This window comes from Oryzias melastigma, linkage group LG3 (genome assembly GCF_002922805.2).
Source record: "Oryzias melastigma strain HK-1 linkage group LG3, ASM292280v2, whole genome shotgun sequence".
In the NCBI taxonomy this organism is placed as follows: domain Eukaryota; kingdom Metazoa; phylum Chordata; class Actinopteri; order Beloniformes; family Adrianichthyidae; genus Oryzias; species Oryzias melastigma.
In genome coordinates this window covers 27,901,598-27,923,288 of record NC_050514.1, presented here as the reverse complement: position 1 = coordinate 27,923,288, position 21,691 = coordinate 27,901,598, and the positions used below count along the sequence as shown (strand labels likewise).

The following is a 21,691-nucleotide window of genomic DNA, read 5'->3' as shown; positions in this document are numbered from 1 at the left end:
GTACCTTGGTGAGTAATACACACAATCAGTATTTTTAAAAACATGTTTTCTAAATGTTTCCCACCGTTCGGTTGAGCATGCAGTTAAAGAATATGGGCTTAAAATAAGGCCATAAAGATTCACTGCACATTGGCACATAAATCAAGTATCATCATAATGCAAAATAAATCTGCCCCAGAAATGTAAAAGATAGTAAAAGTTATTAATATGTTTAGATTTTCAATTTGTTTTCTTTAAGGATTTCCCTATGCAACCAACACTTTTTATTCCTCTCTGTCCTGTTAACTCTAAAACCCACTTAAAAGTCTGCAGTGGGGCGGGACAGAAGGAAGCCACCTGCTCTTTGATTGGACAGTTTGATTTGTGGCCATCCAATCATAAAGACCAATAATTTGCAACCACAACTTCAGGAGCTCGTGCGCAGTTTTTTTGCTTCACATATGCAAAAAAAAAAAAATGCTTGAAAAAAAACGTAGACATTATTTCACAAAAGTAAATCTTTTTTTCCCAAAATCCCTTTTTACACATTTAATGAGAGTATTTATTTTGCAGTGTAATGATTTATGTGCGAACATGCAGTTGCAAATCTTTATGTCCTTATTTTGAGCCCATTTGTGAGGGACTATAAGCTAGCAGGAGTAAACAGCAACGGGGAGAGGAAAGGGGGGCGGAGTTGATGTGTGTCAATGGTCCCACCAAAAACCTAGAGGCAAATTTCTCATGAAATTGCTTTTTTTCATTTTGGGACCAATGGGAACAATTTTAAAAAATAGATTTTAAAAAAATGATCAGAGTGGGTCTTTAAATTGAAGTTAATGTGTTATTTGCTCGGACAAAAAAAGTTTTTGAAAAAAACCTCAATTTCTGTGGTTTTCAAAGCAGTGATTAACAGTCTGCAGCCTATTGAGGAAGTGAATTGTCAGGATCAACAATAGTGCACAGTAGTCCAACACAAAGACACGCCTGCTGAGGCCCATAAAACCAGTTTTCTTACTTACTAAAGAAACTCAAAGCCAAAATAATTAAAGCTTTCCTTATATATAGTCTTTCTCCGGTTTATAATGTTGGTTTAGTTCATCCGGTTTATTAAATTCACTTTTTAATGCTCTTAAATGCCATCACAGTTTAAAATTTTGACTTTGCAACCATCTTCTTTTTTGTTTTAAACTTGTGTGTTTGATTTAATTTTCCTGCAGCATTATCCAGTTTCAAGCAAGCACAAGAAGTCTAACATTTGACTCGTGAACACTTCAAGGTATGCTGAGGAGTTCATGGTCAACTTGATGACCCAGCGCCTGAGTCCTTCTGATAAAAACAGGCCTGAAGCATCCCTCCTCGTCCTCCTCCTCCACCACCGCTGCTGACAGTTGGCGCGAGCTGTTTTTACTGATATGCTGAGTTTGGTTTTTGCCAAAAGTGATGATGTGCACTGCAGCCAGACATCTCCTGTTCGGTTGTTGAATTTTTGAAGATTTACTCGCTTGCATCAGGAATAAGCGGACATTTCTGTTGGAGAACGGGTGGGATTTTATTCTGAAAATACCCATAATTTGATGAAAGATTTAAAAAGAATCTTAAAGCCCAAAAACCAAACAGAACTTTCTTTAAGATCAATTACTTAAATACAGCAAACTTCTGATTTCACACATTCATATCAATAGCTGGGTGCGAACAGAACTAAACATTTTTAGTGTCTGTTACTGTCTGTTTCTGCTTGGTTTTTATCAGTAATTCTATTTTTTTTACTTCTATTTACTGAAGCTATGTCATAGTAAAGATGACACTGATGACAAGGGGAAGGCATCACTGCTAAAATATTGAATCTCTTTTGTTTTGCAAGTTTATGATTCAATATTGATTTAATTTTCCGAATTTCCTTTGATTTTGTTATAAAAATATATTTTTAAAAAAACAGAGATATAAACTGAACATAGATGGAACTTAACAGTAAAATTAAGAATTCTCACAATAAAAACAAACTAAAAATGACTTGTAGCCACGAAAAAAAAGAAAAACCCCAAATTACTTTGAAAGAAAATCAATTCATGGATTTGCTGAATCTATATCAGTTTTTTAAGGAAAGATTGATTAATTTTTATGATGATGGAGGACATTTATTAAGAAAATTAAGCTTAATTTATGAGTATTTCTTTTGTCAAATTGTTGTGGATCATTAATTTTTGAAAAAGAGTATTTGTGACAGAAAATACACTACAAGCTCTGTGCCACAATAGGGAGAAAAAAGGGGGGCGGGGTTGTTCCACGCCAACAGTCCCACCCACATTTCAAAGGCAAATTTTTTATGAACTATGCAGAAACTCGGCCCCAAGTTTTTTTAATTTTAGCTAAAAACTGCACAATCCTAATTTAAAAGTGTTGTACTGAAATAGATCAACAGATGATCGGAGTGGTTCCTTAAGAGATGCACGATGGATGTGGTCTTGCCTCTTGATAGTTTCTACTGACATTATTTGAAGACGTTGTTTCAGGTAGCTTTTTGAAAATAATGGCGATTGAATCAAACTTTATAAAGTGGTTCCAGAGCGGAAAATGCAACCCATTTGTGGACTAAAATAAAGGAAGATACGAATCTACCCCTTGTAAAGATTTCACTAAAAATATAACTACACATACGAATTGTAAATATATTTACTCAAATGAAGATGTATAGTTTTCTTTGTCGTGAATGGGAACTCATTAGAGTTCAACAGTGTCTGTACTTTAATACGCTTCAACCTGGAAGTTAAATGTTTTTACTCCTCATAAAATGCAGTCTGAATACGTTGTATTTTGACAGAGCAGCCACTATAGAAAGCTTAAGAAATCATTATAAGATTTAAATGGAGCAAATACACGGCTATAGCCAATTCTTGCCTTATACCCACAGCTTCTCCCTCCAATTATAGGGGCATCAGAAGTTTTAGTGGTGTCCGAAATTGTTTTTTAAGGGGAAGGCGTAGGGACTTGGGGCTGTGTATACCTCCACCGGTAGGGTGATCTACGTCGTACCGCCCCTTAGCAAAAAGTACTCTATTTGAGTAAACTACAAGTACTCAGTCTATGCTAAAAGTAAGGTAGTATACTTAAAGTGTATATATTGTAAATTTAAAATGTGCCATTTCAGTCTGAAGAAGTATTGAGTATACTTCCAATACTACGGGGGTCGGCAACCTTTAACAGTAAAAGAGCCATTTGGACTAGTTTTCTACTGATCAAAACCTAGAAAGAGCCACATAGATTTACTTTAGCCTTTAAGAAATTTGGAAAATTCACTACCATTTTTTAAAAATAATAAATATGAATTAAAAGCTAACTTGTTGCTTGATTACTAGCTAAACTCCAAAATAGCCTAAAATTTCTTGGTAAACTAACTAACAAGGGTGCTAAAATAGAAGCTAAACTTTAAATTAGCCTTAAAAAATCTCAGTAGATAACAAATTACCCAAAAACTTTAGCTTATGGCTAAAATTTTTAGCTAAACTCCAAATTAGCATTAAAAACTCAGTAGAGGCTAAATTAGGCAAAAAAAAAAAAAACTTGTTGCTTTATTACTAGATAAACTCCAAAATAGCCTAAAATTTCTTAGTAAACTAAATTACAAAAATTAAAAAACTTACTATTATATTATTTTTCTTCAGCCAGAGAGCCACCATGGAGAGATAAAAGAGCCACAGGTTGCAGACCTCTGGTCTAGAGTATACTTGCTACAATTAAAACTCAAGTATACTTAAATAAATTTGCTCTGAAGCACAGAATTTTATATTTATATTTATATGACTTTTTGCTGTAGCATGACCTTTTAAAGTTATAAAACAGACATTGTTATGTATTTTCTGAATGCAGGCAGCAACGTGCTAACATAGATGACTAGCAACTATTGATGATGTCAGGAGAAGTCGTAGGGTTAGGGAAGGAATTTAGATTTTGCCCAATATATCAGAAAACTAACAAGGATAAATAATGCAATAAGATTACTGCTTAAGAAACTGGTCTGAATTTGTAAAAGTAGGATTCAGAGGATTGATTGTAAACCTCACTGAAAAAAATTCTAAATTTCCCCACATGCAAATCTCTCAACAGTGGCGCTTCAGCCAGATGAAATCAGGTGGGAGACTTCCAGATGGCTTCAGCCGATGTTGTACTCACCACACGAGCAGCAGGTGAAGCAGTTTGTGTGGTAGAGGTTCCCCATGGCCTGGCAGGCCTGGCTGGCCCCGTACACTCCCTTCCCACATTTGATGCAGATACCTGTCGGAGACGACGGGTCAGTAAACATAAGATACAACTGTGTGTGTGGATTTCTACTACCCAAAGAAACATTTTAGAAACAAGGATGAACGCCTGTAAGAGCACCTCTGCATACGTCTTGTTCCGTCAGAGTAAGCTGTCAATCTTTTTTTCTAATTACAGAAAACGTTTATACACTTTCGACTCAGCTTCCGATCTGCACTGAAGACAACTTGATCGCTCATTAAAACTTTAAACAAATTAAAACAGACGTAAAGGTGTGAGTTTTGCTGGTAAAAAAGGGGGCAAAAAGAAAGCCGAACACCAAAGTTAAAGCAATTATTCATGAAAGCTGGTGGATTCCCAAGACACACTCCACATTTTGTCATTTCTACGCATTACATCATACTTTTCAAAAAGCAGGCAGGCAGCTTCTGGAGAGATGAAGAGCCGCTGAAACATAGTGAATGCAAACAGGAAGCCGGATTAACCATAAACTGAGGAATTTTGAACCTTATAAGACTTCAGAGACTCCATTTGGGCAGTTCATCAATCTATACCTTTAATCTTCAGAAGTAAAAAGCTTTTATCATTAACAAGAAATAGTTACGATTGCAACCAAGTTACTGCAGATGATTTGATACTTGCAAGAACCTCGTTTTAAAACAATATTGATACGTTTTAAGTTATTTTAAATCATCTTCGCTCTACAGTTTTCTCAAAATCAGCACAGTAAGGCAATATTTGGTCTCATAAGGAGCTAATTACTAGAAATAATGATCAAAATGAGTCAAAACTCTTTAGCTCCAAACTCTTTACAATAAAAACTAAAAACTAAAACTAAAATTCCAGGATTTAAGAAATATTTATGACATCTAAATGCATTTTATGATCATTTTCAAGCAGTTTTTTCTTTCTTAAAAGCACTGATTTGATTTTAAGGATGCTATTTTTAAGTTCTGGCATTCATTGTCATTTTGGAAGCAAAAACTTAAGATTCATGTTCTGTGAATAAGTGCTGGTTTTAGATTATTTGGGGATTTATTAAGGTGGGCTTACTTGTGCTAAAATCATATTCTCATTTTGTTCACATTTTGCTCTAAAATGAGTCATTACCACTAATATCACACTGGTTTTTGCTATTGTAATCAAAAATAACTATAATTAGATGCATGCAAACTCAAAAAATTCAAGGCATTTGCTTAAAATTAGCAAAAAATACTCATTATTAAGCTGTATATTGTTCAATTTGAAGTAATTCTAACAGTTAGCTTAATCAGCTTATTTTTCCCATTTTTTAAAATTTCTTATAATAAGATTTTTGTTACGTTAAAAACGCTGCATTGATGGATCATTTTACTAATTTTTGGGCGATTTTCCTCTTTAAAATTAGTGGGTTTTTTTCTTATTTTTGGGCTACCGCTTTTAGCAGTGTAGGTCAGGGAGGTCAGTGAACGACCTCACATGGCTTTTTCCTGGAAATGTTACAAACCTTATTATTTTTCATGTTAGTTCATGTCAACTTTTTAAGATTTTGATCCAAATTATACTGTCTGAAAGTCCAACACATTGAGGTGAAGCTCGTAAGAGTGCTGGTACGTGACTGACTGCACAAACCGCTGCCAACTTTAGTTAAAAGGGGGAAAAAACAACAACAGCAGCAACCAAAAAAAAAAAAAAAGATTTCATCCTCAGCATCAGCAGAAGGCTGGAGACCTGAAATCTCTCGCACACAAGACAACCACCACTGAGGTCACATTCCTGAGTGAGAGCAGGGTCAAAGCCTGGATGGGGTGAGTCTCGGGTCGCGGTGCCCACAGGATGCAGGATCCCACAAGATCCAGACGGGTCCTGCACAGCAGCACGCCTCATACCCCAGATAACTCACAACGTTTGTTTAAACTTTGAAAAACGAAAAAGCTTTCTGGGTAGGGTCGGGATTCAGGGATCACTGCTCACCTGTAAATCTAAATGTGTTCATCAGGGTTGCACATAAAACAGTTTTTCAAAAACAGAAAAAGATCTAAAGGGAGTTTTAAATGAGCAAAAACAAGTAGCAGAAACAACGGCTTTGTGGAACACAAGAGTCTTTGCTGCTTTAATTGTGAAAAACCACAGACACCAGGGAGACTGCCTTTGAACTTCACGTATAAAAGAAAACACAGAGACCAATGAAACAGATTCAGAACTCAACAGCAGTACATGCAGAGACTATGTTCTGAGGTGAAAGCTGCACTCTTAAACAGACATCAATAAAAGGATGTTTTTGTGACGCCTATAGCACAAAATATAGACAAAAAAAAAACGATAATGAAGAATTCTGATGGTCCAAGAGACAATAAAAGTCTGTTTGATCACCTAAAGCTTTTCCAGACGTGACCGCAAAGAACACTCATTTCAGAACAAACTCAACACCAGATAAAGCTGTTTATCCAAAATCCATTTGTGGAGGGAAATGATATTTGAATGTGGTGCTTTTTTGACAATTTCTTGTAAATATTTGAGAGCTATCCGACATCTATCTCACCTAGTATAGGGGTCTGCAACCATGTAGCTCTTTTACCCTAAATTTGTGGCTCTCTAGTTAAAGAAAAGTAACTGTGAAGTAAAAAAGTAGCATTTATTAAAGTAAAGTAAGGTAACTCAAACTTTGTTTTAACTTGTTCACAAACACTTTGACAGATTTTGAGCATTGTGTACCACAGAAAATCAATTTTGAGGTCATAAGCACAATCAGAATTAACATTTTCTATTTTTGAACAAATTAAAGGATTTTAAATGCATTTCATGGTTAAAAGAATATGATAAGTGTCACTTAATTATCTCTAATTTAATTTTTGTTACAAATTTCTGGCTGAGATGCACCACAAACTGACAAAATAATCTGTTTTTTTTTTATTTCTCCTCACATTACACTACCTACTAGGGGTATTTATTGGCAAGAGTCACGCAATACGATACATATCGCGATACACATGACATGATACATATCACGATATATTCAAAGACAGTAGCAGAGACAATATTTTGCTTTTTTTTAAACTGTGACTTAGAAAAAAAATACCTGAATATTAAAACACCTTTTACATATATATAGTTATAGTTCTGTGGGATACACATCTAGTCTCACTCATTCTTCCATGAGCCACAAAGCATCTAAATTTGCATTTTTTAAAGGTACCAGTACCATCTTGCCACAGCTTTTCAGTTCAGTATTCATCTTTATTTAAAAATGAGTGTACATGTCTCATTTTGCTGTGTAATAACATCAGCTGCTGGGCTCAGAGTTCTTATTTTGTTTGGTTGCGGTGTAGAGCTGCTCAGTGAGGCTCGGTGTGCTGCCAACTAGTGGTCGGAGGTCTAAGTGGAAAACAAAAGTAAGACGCTGAACTATATTTTTGATCATAAATAATTAATTAAATATTGGCTTGACAGCATTTTAAATCGCCAAATGAAGTATCGTGACATTTCACTGAATCAATATTTTTTTACACCCTAATCAATCAAAAAAAAAACTTTATTACTCCCACAATGGGGCAATTCTCTCAGTACAACTAAATGTACTACATACAACTAAATTTGCTGCACTTAAATGATCCTATTTGGCACAGGGTGTCTTTTATTTTGAAAGGATGTCATATGAATTTCTGTGATAAAAAGTTATAAAAGGTTTCATATTTTAAAAAAAGGCTATTTTCAACGGAGCCCCGGTCTAAAGGGACATCAAACTAAAAATAAAAACAAAAATTAAAGAAAAAAAGTTTTTTTTCTCAAAAAAAAAAAAAAAGTATTTTACATTTCTCTAACATTTTTTCACATTTTTTAAATTTTTTTATCTAAAGTCAAATTTTTAGGAAAAAGATTTTTTAGAATTTTTTTTTTCTAAATGAAATTTTTGGTGCGCATCAGATAGTGACCAGAACAAACATTTTTTTTAGAAAAAGCATTTTTTTAAAGAAAAAAAACATTTTTTTTTTTACTTCAATGTCTCTTTAGGAGCTCTGTAATTTTTTATTCATATTTTATTTATGCAAAAAAAAAAATCCTGTATAGTTATATAAATGCAAATCCGTGTCATATTTTTCTGAAGTACAATTTCTTGGCTCTCATTGGGTTGTTGTCAGTAAGAAATGGCTCTTAAAGTGTTGAAGGTTGCAGACCACTATAACTTCATTGCACTTTCAGAAGCCTGTTCGCCGCTAAAACTGTGATCTTTAGCCCCACCTCATTACTGACATCCCTGCAAGGAGGAGGCAGATGAAAGACAGCAACGAACAGTTTCTGCATCTTCATTTGGCTCAAAGCTAAACCTAATTATAGCCGGACAAAAACAAGGCAGTGCAGGAAAGTTTGGCCGGGACGGTTAGCTTCCTTCTGAGATGCAGGCCCATGCCAAAGCAGTGTCAGCGTGCAGCCCACTAATTTGTGACTGCACGCAGTTCAGACTCGTGCTGTGCTGAAAGGAGTATGGCACATCTTTGCCGAGTTTATTCCTGAAAAGCACCTGGTTGAAAAGTCTAACCTGACACGGAAGTGCTCGTCTGAGCTGCTCAGATGAACGGTTTTCTGTCACGACAGACGTTTCATTCAGCACTTTTTTGGCTGGTCACGTATGCCTCTGAGGCTGATGTCTGACACATTAAAGATGGCATCTAAGAGTAAATAGAGAAAAAATAAACACTTTCCTTCCAAGAAGATTTCTACCATCTCTAGTCCAAAAAAAAGCTCCTTTCCATCACTTCTTTTCACTTTAGTCCTTCATTAAACATTTTTCTGAAGAACTGTGTTCATTTTTGTCCTTCATTTAAAGACTCACTCTGATAATAATTTTATTTTTAGTTTTTTAACATCTTGTTTGTGGCCTTTTTTGACGATGGAGGACATTTATAAAGCAAATTAAACTCAAAATTGCACTTTTGAGCATTTTTTTGTCAAATTGTCATGAATAAGGAGCAGATAGTTTATTTGTTACATAAAAAATAGGTGGGTCACAAGCTCCCTGCTCTGCTCCATTCTGATTTTGGCAAATTAATGGCATAATCATAATTAAAAAAAAAAAAAAAACACTTTTAAAAAATGACTTTGACATGTGTGCTTCAAGCAGTCAGGCTCCAAACTGAACTGAAAATGGGTTTAAAATTTTGCAAAGCTGAACAGGTTTTAAAGCTTAAAAAAACATTACTCAAGAAGATCATTTCTAACGGCCCAAAAAGAAACAAAGATCCCTGAAAGCAAAATAAAGATGGAAACGATAGCTGTCTAAGGTTTTTGCACAGGGTAAGAAGAGGAAGAGCAGATTCTAACTTGGTTTTTTAAGCATGGTTTGCTCTGGTGATAAGAAATCCAAGGAAACTGCAAAATAAGAGGACAGAAAAGTGCTCTGAAGATGATTACATTCACAAAAATCAAATGAAAATGAGTGAAAAAGCATCTTGTGACCATTAAAACTTAAAAAAAGAGAAAAACTTAAACAATAAAAGTTGATTTGGGCTAATTGACAGAAGGTTGAAGAACTGCTATCTGACCAAAACATGGTCATTTTTCTTTTTGCTAATAGACAATTTAAAGAAACTTGTAATGGAAAATGTACAAATAGGGCAGGATATCGATTATAATTTCCAGAAATGATTCAAATCGATTCAAAGTAACCTGAATCAATTCGATTTTTTTCGATTCTTCAATTCAATTTTGAGTTTACACATTTATACACATTTGTTTAGAAAACATTAATAATCTACTATATGTTTTGAATATATTAATATTAATCTGATACAGTTCACATACTGTAAAATGTATCAGTGAAATAATGAGATTGTAAATAACATTCAACTTTACATGGATTGTTTAAAGGAGAAGTTCTAACAAAAATGTTCAGATCATTAACATTGTAAAATTGTTCTGCCTCTCCTGGGGGGCGTTTCAGTTTGTCCACTAGGTGGCGATCATCCTATAGCAGATTATTCCAGAAGAAGAAGAAAGTAAGAGGAAAAAAATGTTTCAGGCCACAAATGGTTACTTTCAAAAATATTTCCTTAAAACAGTTTAGAAAATTCATACTTGTGAGTTTATAAAGATGTTCATTTAGTCAGCAATGTATGTTTAGGTCGACCAAGCGTTAGCATTAGCCGTCCTATGGGAAATTCCATTAGACGTTAGCATCAAGCTGGCGGACTTTGGCTTTATGTGCTAAATCGATTCATATTTTTATAAATTGATTATAGATCTGTCAAGCTTAAATCGATTCAAAACGATGAATCATTTTTTTTAACCCACACCCAGGTACAAAAAAACAAGTGGATTGAAAATGAGCAAAAAAGAAAGACTTGTGGAGCTATTTCTCAAACATTTAACACCTGAGGCATCGCCGGTGACGTTTACACACAAAATCTTTAACATACTATAACTTTTTAACCGTCAACATAATCAACGTCATTCCGGCAGATTCATAATCTGCTGGAATGAAGTGTTAACAATTACAGTAAATCAAAGCACATAAACCCTGGAGCTCTGGTGTTAAAGGGTTAATGAGATGAAATGAGAGAAGAGGTAAAAATCTAAAGAGACATTGCTCAAGATTTCTGTAAAGTTTTGAGGAAACTGTTCAGGCTTCAGGTTTCATGTCCTTCAGCTTTTGCACAGATCAGGACACAAAAAATGTGGAATGACAACAGCTGGCAGATTGGAATAAAAAAATATAGGAGTAGATATGAGTCCTAAAGCTCTTTTCCTCCTCTTGTGTCTGTTTAATGGATTTGTATGACCTTGTCCTGGCTTTGTTTGATTTCCCGTCTAGCACAAAATTAAGCAAAACCCAAGCAGCTCCTGCCGTGACTTGCTGGCTCTCACAACGAAACTGAAACAAATGATTTATTCATACAGCTACACCGATTCCCCTTCACATCTCTATTCCCTTCTGGTTGCAGTTACTTAAGCAACGACACGACATGTGTTGGCAAGACTTTCAAGATTTTATGCATCGACTTGTAAACAACGAGCGTGAATGAGCTTTCTTTCCACACATGCTGTAAATCTTCCTGTGTCTCTGAAGAGGGGATGTGGTTACGCTTTAGAGGGAAATCGAGGGGGGAAGCTCTGAAGCTTTCTTCGTTAGTCATTAGAACAGGATGCTGGATTTCTGATGTGCTCGTGTCAAAACATGTCCATGCAGAGGGCAGGACATGGGAAAAAAACAAAAGAAAAATGAAGAAACATCCATGGATGCTCATGTATTTGTTATTTCATTGATCGTTCATTTCATTTCATATTTTATTGTTATTAATGGCCTGATGTTATCTTGCGCTTATTTCTAACTTGTATAATTTTGACAAAAATTTTGTTTTATGAAGAGTAAAATATAGAACAATATTTAAGGTTTAAATTGATTTATTCTGGAATAATACTCCTACCTTTATATTATTCATAATTATGTTAAAAAGTAACGGTTTTAAAGTTTTAAAAATTGATATTTTGCTCGTTTTTTGGACTATTTACTAAGATTCTTTGGCTATTTTGGAGCTTAGCAAATATTTCAGCTACATGTTAGCTGTTTTGGCTAATTCTGGCTTTTTTTAAGTTTCTTAGGCTTTTTTGGAGTTAAGCTAATATTTACACGCAAGCTCTTTTGGCTAATTTAGGCTTTTTTCAGTTTTTTTGGGCTATTTTGAAGTTTAGCTATTTTTTCAGCTACATGCTAGCTGTTTTGGCTAACCAAAGTTTTTTTTTGCTTTTTTTAAAGGGTTAATTTGGCATTTAGCTAATATTTTAGCTGGCCATCAGTTTCAGAGTTTTCAGCTATCAACTTTAGCGATTTTACTTATCAATTTTAGCATCTTCAGCTATGCTACACCTCATGCATTTATCTTAATAGTTGGGAAGCTGGAAATCTCTATTTATCCTCAGCAGAAAATTATACAAAAAGTGGATTTTACAGTTTGTGATTGAGCAATAATAGTGTGATTTTCTCACAAGTTCCTTTGAAACAGACTTTGTGCCTGCACCATTAAGCATGCTGAGTTAAGAGAGGCTGTGCAGCCCGATACATAAAACTTTAACCACCACTGTGATTGATTTTCTTACAGCTCAGAATCAAAAACTCTGCAGACGCATCATCGCCTGCAGTCATAGAGAAAAAAATCTTGATTTTTTTTGAGCAAACAGGCTGACGGTCCTGCAGATTCGGGCTTAAAATGAGTCCCTCAGCTGTTGCGCCTCTTTTTAAATGCAGACTAGTGGGATGTTGTCAGCCTGTGTGTCAGACATGTGCATGACTACTGCCATTATAATTCAGGGCAGGTGATCAGATTTGACCCCCACCAACCATGTCTGGCCCGCCAGCCAGGATCGTGTGCCAAGTGTCTGGTGTTGCCCGACTCCCCACTGACTGGTTAATGAAGGGCTTTGCGGGGGAGTGAGGGCGGGGTGGTGGCGGAGAGGAGGAACAGCAAAAGGGGTGGGGAGGACCCTCACTTCGCCTGCCTCAATTGCGAGCCTGTATCGGGCCAGCTGTTGATTCACAGTTCTTTTGCCACCACAACAAACAGAGGCCACACAAGGGCCGGCCGGCAGCGCGGGGCAGGCAGTGTGGGACACTGGCAGGCTTTGCTGGGGCCCCCAAAAACAAGCCCCGGCTATCAATTTCTGCACTGTCGCTACGGAAACAGAGCTGTCTCTATTGGGATTCGAGTGAGAAGCGTCTGACTGCATTCTTCTGTCTCCCCCACTTCCATTCTCTCTCCATTTCTATCTATTACCACCTCCATTATCTCTCCAGCCCCCCACCCTCCTGGTATCCATCCTCGTCTTTCCCTTTCACCTGCTCCTCTGGAGCAGCAGCTGCAAAAGAAGCCACTGTGGGTTGTTTTGCGTCCTGTGAAGCCCACGCCCCTGCAGGAACTCCAACCGTGAACCTCACCACAACCCAAACTCCATTTCCAGCCACCCGGCTCCAACTGACCGAAGGGTGTGTGTGTTCTGCCAGAACAGAGGCCTCCATTCAGCTCCATGCTGAGCTCTCTCTGCAAATGTTAGCTCTGCCAGGACATTAGCAAAGCCTCTCTTATCAGCCAGAGGGAGACCTGTTAGTTAACAGTTAAAACCAGTGCAGTGGTGGTAGAGTGTCCACCCTGAGACTGGAAGGTCGTGAGTTCGAATCCCAGCTGAGTCTAAAAATGGAACCCTGCCTGACACTCAACATTAAGGGATTGGATTGTGGGGTTAAACCACCAAATACTTTCCGAGTGCGGCTGTGTCTGCAGCTCACCACTCCCCCAAATGCGGAGAACAAATCTCACACATCGAGGTGTGTGACACCTATTGGGACTTTGACTCTAGTGTCAAGCTTCATCAAAGCTGAGAGCTCTTGGAAATGGAAAACAAATGTCATCCTGCTTACTTGCGGTTGAAAGTGGATTAAATTAAATTTACTAAAGAATTTGAATTAATTGCTCCTTTGAGATGAAAGTTTCTCAACCACTTTATGTGCAAAAAAACTGTTTCTCCAACTCTCATTTTTTAACTAATTAAGTGGGATTTGGTTCAGATGAAGCCAAAGTTTAACACTGTTAAAACAAGAAGTTTGCCAAACCCTCACAGCTCTGTGGCCTTGTGGTAGAGTGTCTGCCCTGAGACTTGAAGGTTGTGTATTCAAACCCCAGTGGAGTCATACCAAAGAATCTTAAAACGGGACTCAGTGCCTCCCTGCTTGATGCTCAACATTAAGGAGTTGGATTTGGGGGTTAAACCAGCAAATGGCTCTCAAGCGCGGCTGTGTCTCCATCTCACCGCTCCCTCAGCGGATGGGTCAAATGCTGATTACAAATGTAATGGGACTTTAACTTTGGTGTGATGCTCCATCATGGAAGCTAAAAGATCTTGGACATGGGGAAAATGTCATCCTGTCTTTACTTACAGTTGAAAGTGGATTAAATTAAATTTACAGAAGAATTTGGATTAATTGCTCCTTTGAGATGACAAGTTTTTAAACAACTTTGAATCAGTTTGTATGCAAAACAGCTGTTTCTCCAACTCCCATTTTTAACTAATAAAGTGGGATATGATTCAGATGAAGCCAAAGTTGCAGACTGTTAAAACATGAGGTTTGTCAAAGAAGAACCTACCAAAATATTCCTTTTTCATGTGCATCTCTAACTCCTTCTCCAGCTCCAGGGTGAGCGCCTCCAGCCGCCTCTCCGCCTGGCTCGGTCCGCTCTCCCGGTTGGGGGTCACCTGGTAGGGCAACTTAAACCTCTGTGCGGGTGAGGCCGTTTTGGAGGACACGCCAAAGTTAAAGGAGGACGGCGGCGCGCCGGTGGTGGTTATCTCCGGGATCCCCACCGGCTGCGCCGTCTGCAGCTGCGGCTCGGGTACCGGCTGCAGGTGGATGCGGCTCTGGGTTCCGTTGGAGTCCCCGAACTCCTGCAGCAGGGTGTCCTCGTGCAGGCTGGTCCCGAGCATGGAGGACCTGGGGGAGGGCAGCTGCAGGTCCGGGTAGGCGCTCATCGAGCCCCGGGAGCTGCGGGAGCTCCTGGAGCTGTGGCTGGAGATGCTGGAGCGCGGGCTGAGCGCGCAGTTGGCACCGGTGCCCGCTCTGCCGTCCTGGCTGCAGATGCTGGAGCGCGGGCTCGCCAGCGGCTCCAGGTCCGGGTTGCCTACGGGTCCATAGCGCGAGTCGGAGTAACTGGACCGGGGACTGGTGGTGAAGGAGTACTGGCTGGCCGTGCTGGACCTGGGGCTGGTGTGGCGCTGGTCGTAGCCCATGCTGATGCCGCTGGTGCGGTTGCTGCTGGGCTTGCTGCAGCAGTCGCAGCTGTTGAGGCTGGCCCGGGGGCTGGAGTGCTTGCTCGTGTCACTGGCCGTGCTTGCATAGCTGGATCGGGGGCTGATTGCGCTGTTGCCTTCGCTGTGAACCAGGCTGGACCTGGGGCTGGTGTAGCGCTCCTGCCCCAGCACCACCAAGCTGGCGCGCGGGCTGCTGATGCTCGACCGCGGGCTGGCGTGCTTGCTCTGCTCCTGGGAGGACAGGGAGGACGCCAGGCTGGAGCGGGGGCTGTAGCTGCTGGTAATGCAGACGCTGTTGCACCTGTTGCCGGGCAGAGGCAGCGCCTTGCCGTCGAAAGTGGAGCCGGTGCTGTACCGGTGGCCCTGCACCTCCAGGGAGAAGCGCCGGTGCCGGTCGGACGTACCGGTGTAACAAGGCAACGCCACTTCGGATTTGCTGTAGCAGCTCTCCTCGCTGTACACCGCCTCTCTCTGGGGGGTGCAGAAGTCCACGGGCACGGTCCGGGCGCAGGTCACCGGGCGCACCGGAGCCGCGTTGTACACTTTATTCCCCGCCGTGAAATTCTCCAGCGTGTGATGCTGCTGGTGGAGCACGGACGTGCCATTAGTTTGATGCTCCGCCGGAGCGGAAAAGTCCAAATCGGGGTTTATCACCAAGTTTCTCCGCGCGCTGTACATCCCATCATTGAAGGAGTCGTACAGGGAGAGATCCTCCATCAGCGCGGCGGCCCGGAGCCCCAGCTCCTCCTGGTAATGCTCCATGTTGCGCGAAACAAGTTCCAGAGTGCGCGAACTAGCGAGCGCCGCGGCGCACTAATTGCGCATGGAAATCAAAACAGAAACGCCGCCGCTCATTTACGCCAAACCGCCAGCGTGTCCGCGATCCTCCGCCGCGAGCCGCATCGTCTTCTTCCGCTTCCCCCGCTCTGCCACAAAAATAGAGAAAAAAATCAAACTCTTTCTCACACTTTCAGTCGACAGGGGGACGTTTGTCAACTTCAGTTTTTGTTAAGTTGAAAGGTCTTTACAGTCAATGGCGCGCTGCGCGGAGGAATTTCCCCTTGTTGGTTTTCCGTCTCGGTTTCTCTCACGACCGCTTTGTTGTAAACCACTGCAGGCTGGATAATCATCAAACCTCTAAATAAGACTTTGGAGCAAATCCGAGTCCGCTGCGCGCAGGAAAAGCCCAGAAAAACGGCGTTTTACGCAGGGGACTCGTTCGCCTGAAAGGAATGCGGGGAGGAAGACGGGATGCGCTGCGCCTCTCTGGAATGTGGTTAATGCTGCAGAGAAACAATGATTGCGACCAACTCAGCAAGGGGCTACCGGCTCTGAAGAGAATAGTTTGGAGAGAAGGGGATGTCTGCATTCATCCCGGGCAGACTAAAAAATGCCCCTCAAAGCAGCCCCCTCACCTGGTCCGACTCCTTCTGCAGCAGCAAATTGCCTGCACCTTCACGCTCTAACCCCTTTTCAATTATGCAAAAATGGAAACACTTCTAAATTTGAAAATTTAAACTTAAAAAATATATATATATATATAAAAGGAGGAAATAACGGGAGAAACTTTTGCTCATTTTATTTGTCTTTATTGTAAAGCCAACAAATTCAATAACAATACAAGTTTTCTTATTGATAGAGTAAGATTTTCTACTTTTAATACCTTGAAAATTACAAAATCTATAAAACACATTTCAGCTTTTTTCTTTTACTTGTTACACTTAAAATGGACCATAAAAACATGGTTTATTGGTCAGATATTTGCATTTGTGGTCTAAAGAGGAGATTTGTAAACTTATAACTGGACTCCAACACAACCTGTAAAGTAATGTGTTCCTTAAAAGACACACTCCAATGAAAATTGTGTTTTAATAGTATTTTTCCTCATGATATGTAAATAAAATTAAAATTAAATGGGCATTTCTTTATTGAAATCGTGAATCAGGAGCAGAGGCAAACATGCAGTTTGAAAAATGCTCTGTTCCTTTTTGATTTTGACTAAAGATTGTATAATAGAATTAAAATATGATAGGAAAGACTTTTAAACAACTCAAAAGATGATCAAAGTGGGGGAACCCCTGTAACAGTGATGTAGGTGATACAATTGGTGGGCTACATTTCAAGCCGACTAATAGATCCATTAACGTCCTCGTTTTCCTCATCAGAGTTTAAAACTCTACAGCTTTAATGTTTCTCGACATTTTTGTTGCACCAGTAATGTTAGTTTGGGGTTTTGAGGAGCTGCAAGCTAACAGGAGAAAGTGAGGACAGGTAGATGATGGGAAATGAGAGGAAGCTTACTCCACCCACAATTCAGAGGCAAATTTTTAATGATCTTTCTATGTACTAGAAAACAACAATTAAAAAAAATGTTTTGGCTAAAATCATATTCAAAGACTACTGGGAACAATTTCAAAATATCATCTTTAATTAAAGGTGCATTCACACCAAACACGTTTTGAGTGGCCAGTTATGTTAATTCAAGGGAACAGACGCAACATGAGGTGATCTGCAGTCCCGCGGCCTGAAGCTCTTCCAGCAGCTCGATTTCAGTGACAAGTCCCGAATTGGGCGGCGCGGCCAAAAATTTAAATATCTGAATTTTGACAGGTCGCTGAGTTGCATCTGCCAATCAAAAACTCAGCTTTGGGCACATTTTCAGTGACTCGATCAGCAGGTAGAATACTAGTCCAAAGTGAGCATTTTTGTCCTTAGGTTCCATCTACTTCATTAACTCTGTGGAGCCGCAGGTTTGCAGCTCATCCGGCTACTTTGGGGCAAAGCCGGGATACACTCTGGACAGATCGCCGGCTTTTGCCCCCACGGCGGAGCTCACTCACGCGATATGTCGATGGACAAAAAGCCGCTGTGGGATGCGGAGGCTGTTGGCTCTGACCTCATTGAGGCATTTAAAAAAAGAAAAAAGGTCTCTTAAGTTTATTTTTTCCCCCTCGGTTAATACAAGGCAGTGAGCCTTCAAGCTCAGCCACAGAGACACAGAAACACAGTGGAAGCGGCTGTCATACAGACACAGCCCCCTGTACCGGGAAAATATTTGAATGATAATCCTATAAACCCAAACATGCAGACATTATTAACGATGTTCTCTTCACAATGAACAAAACGTTATTTCTCAAAACATTCAATCATTTGCTTAGTGAGATATCTACAGACACCGTTCCTTATAGCTATCATCCTAAATGCATTAGCAGGTAGCTCCTCCCACATGCGGAGCACATTTTTTGACAGGCGATGGGCAGTGAAAGAGGGGCGCGGTATACAAATTTGTCGCGCGAATCACGTTTGGTGTGAGCGCACCTTAAGGCTTTAGTCAACTTTAATGATAGTAAATATGATCAACCAGTTACATTTAGAATCAACTACCAAACGACGGGTAGAAACGACAGAGCCACAACAACAAAGGCAGAAAACAAGAGGATGTCGCGTAATCTGCTGACAAAGCTCCTGTAACTTTTCCTCCCGTGGCCTCTGCTCCGGAACCACTCCACCACCTCGTCCAGGTTGTATTCCTGCGGCTTGTAGCCCAGCTCCTCTCTGGCCTTCGCCATGCTGAAGTAGTGCGTCACGCCCGTTTTGTAAACCTCCGTGCGCGTGAGAAGGGGCTGGAAGTTGTAGAACGGTCCGACGAGGTGGTGAATCATTTCTGTGAGGAAGGCAAAGAGGTAGATCAACGAGATGGGGAGACGCAGCTTCGGGAACGGATAACCCAAACCCTCGACGAGAGGTCGGAAGAATTCAAAGTTGTTGACGGGCCGCCCATCTGAGATGAAGTAGGCCTGGCCGGCAGAGCGGTGCTGCCTCTCTGGGGTCAGGGCTTCTGCAGCTAACACGTGTGCCGACACCAGGTTGTCCACATGGACGAACTCCACCAGGCTCTGAGGACTTCCATAAACAAACCTGAACACCCCCTTTTCTATGTAGTTAACAATTCTGGGCAAGTGTCTCTGCTCTCCAGGCCCATAGATCCCAGCCGGGCGCAGAGCGCATGTCCTCAGCATCCCAGACCCCGCCTTCAGCATCGTCCCGTTGGCCTTCAGTACTGCCATCTCAGCCAGAGACTTGGTTCTGGAGTAGTGGTCGGGGTGTAGATGTAGAGGTAGGTAAGGGAGGCTCTCGTCCCCGTTCTCTATCACCTGTCCTCCAAACACCACGTTAAAGGTGCTGGTGTAGACCAGTCTGGACACTCCGTGTTCGATGCACGCCCTCAGGATGTTTTGGGTGCCTTCAACATTGACCGCCTCGATCAGCTTCCTGTTCAGTTGCTCCCGACCGGACATTCCATAGGAGGCGATGTGGAACACGCAGTCCACTCCAGATACGGCCTTCTCCACCTGCGCATATTCACGCACGTCGCCCTGCGTGAACGTGAAGCCTTCGGGCAGCTCTCGGCTCGGCCGGACGCTGTCAAACAGAAGGACTTTGGCTCCTTTTTTATGCAACGACTGAGCGAGGCTGCAAAAAATAAAGAATGACAGAAGCGCAAACATTTTTTAAATAGGATCTAAAATATGTGAAAAATAAACTTTTGTAGCTCTAAAAACGAATCCGCAGATAACTGGTGTCATACTGCCACCTTGTGGTCATAAGGCAGATAAGGCGGCTGCAGGTGTTGATCAAACCCTGATGGAAGAAATGATCAGCAGGTGAAGATGTTCTTACCGAAAACCAAAATAGCCACATCCTCCGGTTACTAAATATGTCTCCTGGTGAGTGTTTTCCATAATGAGTCACGATATCTGTAGGTTTAAGCAAAATTACAAACAGATCATTTGTAATGACAGGAAGCCAGGAAATAAAGCTTTTAGAAAAAAAGCTATTAGAAAAAACTTAGAAAAATATGCAAGATAAGTCATAAGGTCAAATATTGGTAAGACTTCAGAATTAAAAAAACAAATTAAGATGAATTTCTGTTGCTTTGACGTAATACACCAACCAACATTTTTTCCCCTTTTTAATTCAAACAATTGTTTATTATTTTATATTAAATAAACCTCTCAATTTTACTATCTTTATTTATTAATTTTTCCATAAATACCCATTTTCTTAAAGGTAATTTGCCCATAATTGACTACTTTCCCAAATAAACTATAATATTAGCCTTTAGTAAACTATTTTTTTAAAATAACAAATGTGGAATACAATGTTTTCCCATGATATTTTAGTCTTAAAGATTTCATAAAAATTTGTCTAATTTTTTCTTATTCAAAAATCTTATTAAATATAAACATTTTAAAATAAGGACTTAACTCTATGATTTGGTTATTTATTTGAATAAGAAACACATTCATTCTTTGTTCCACAGAATATCATTGTAAGCTTAAAATAGCTCAATTCCTTATAAAACATATCCTCAAAAACCAGCTAAAATGAAAAGATATGAAAGTGTTGCCATAATTCCTGCTGTAAAAAATACATTTTTGCTGATTTCCTACAACATTTTTGCATATGTGATGTCTTCTGCATTCCATATTTTTGCTTGATTGTAGTTAGTGGTTAGCGTATGTAATTATGACACAAATAAAGAAGATGTGTGCTTATATATGAGGTTTTTGTTGTTGTAATAATGTGTCTTAGCAACAAATCTTGTATTGTTGAGGACTTGAGCCACATATTTTATATGTTTCATCCATTGAAGCGTCTCCAAATCTTCTCTGCCAGCACTGCAACAGTTTATATTGCTGTTGCTATTGTTTTGATCTTCTGGGAGCCCAGGTGCCTTATTAGCCCCAGACTCTACCTGCAGAAGCTAGATTGAAGAGGCTTGAAGTGTGAAGATGTGGAGAAGCTCTGCTGATTGCTTTTGCTGGTGGAAGTGTGATAGTGGCAATTTTCCTAGTTGGCAAAATGAGGCTTAGTGACATCAGAGGGTATCACAATTTAGAGAGCTATCAAGATGCGATTCTGCAACAACTGGCAATTATTTGACCAACACAACCTCACAGAATGACCAGCAACGACTGCTGGTTGTAGAACAAGATATAATCCCATGCATGGTCTGTAGGTGATCGGCATTAAGAGCCACTACTAGGCTGATGTGGTTCTTCTACACATTTGGGGCTCCAGTTTGCTTTACCAAACCAAATATCTTGTTTTATCAAAGTTCAACGATGCCAAACGTTAACACCAATAAAAGTGCTGCTCATCTCTTATCATGTACAAATACAAAGTAGCAAATAGTTGGAGTTAAGAGTAGCAAAACTGAGTAATAACAACTTTATACTTAATACACAATACTTTCATGAAGGATAATCATGATTACAAAGGTTTTTCTAATGGAGATGTGATTAAATCACCTGTAGAAGAAGTGGTCACCACTCTTATGCATAAATCTAGCAGAAACGAACAGCACAATCCATTACCAACGTTTTGCTTAAAAAAACACTCAAAATGTGCATAACTGCGTGTCCTATTCTAAACATTACAAACACTCACTGCTTTATGAGTTTATGGGCGGTTAAGACAATCAGCAGCAGCACTAACCTCTATATAAGTCGGGTGTTAAAAGAAGAATATAGCCCACTTACAAACTCAGAAGCTTCCAGGTTGCTCTTCCCAGAAAGAGCACATATCTCACTTCCGGGTAACGTGCCCCCCACAGGAAGTACAGTGACTGTCTTGTTGAATTTCAAAACAATGCGCACTATATTACTTAATTTCCTTAAAACTT

General features: G+C 39.8%; 2 protein-coding genes across 5 annotated transcripts in view; both read right to left on the bottom strand.

The window, feature by feature from the left end:
* The window catches only part of LOC112161126 (WT1 interacting protein), a 42,646-nt gene extending 26,179 nt beyond the window's left edge, over positions 1-16,467 (bottom strand). The window contains exons 1-3 of one of the 2 annotated variants that reach the window (XM_024296145.2): positions 16,032-16,467; positions 14,343-15,929; positions 4,147-4,248 (exon numbers count right to left, since the gene is read on the bottom strand). In XM_024296145.2, coding sequence (XP_024151913.1) covers positions 4,147-4,248; positions 14,343-15,765 — 1,525 coding nt within the window. In that variant the 5' untranslated portion in view covers positions 15,766-15,929; positions 16,032-16,467. Of the gene's footprint in view, positions 1-4,146; positions 4,249-14,342 lie in introns of both variants that reach the window. The other variant, XM_024296146.2, reaches the window with a different exon arrangement.
* A 1,814-nt stretch (positions 16,468-18,281) lies between these two features.
* Positions 18,282-21,614, bottom strand: sdr42e1 (short chain dehydrogenase/reductase family 42E, member 1). 3 transcript variants are annotated; one of them, XM_024296330.1, is made up of 3 exons: positions 21,549-21,614; positions 19,684-19,760; positions 18,282-19,476 (listed from the first exon to the last, which is right to left on the bottom strand). In XM_024296330.1, the coding sequence occupies exons 2-3, from the start codon at positions 19,743-19,745 to the stop codon at positions 18,384-18,386; spliced, it is 1,155 nt and encodes a 384-aa protein (XP_024152098.1). In that variant the 5' UTR covers positions 19,746-19,760; positions 21,549-21,614; the 3' UTR covers positions 18,282-18,383. The 3 variants fall into 3 exon arrangements, with proteins under 3 accessions (XP_024152098.1, XP_024152099.1, XP_024152097.1); XM_024296331.2 differs by having other exon boundaries at positions 21,505-21,588; XM_024296329.1 differs by lacking the exon at positions 21,549-21,614 and having other exon boundaries at positions 19,598-19,714.
* Positions 21,615-21,691: the final 77 nt, after the last annotated feature.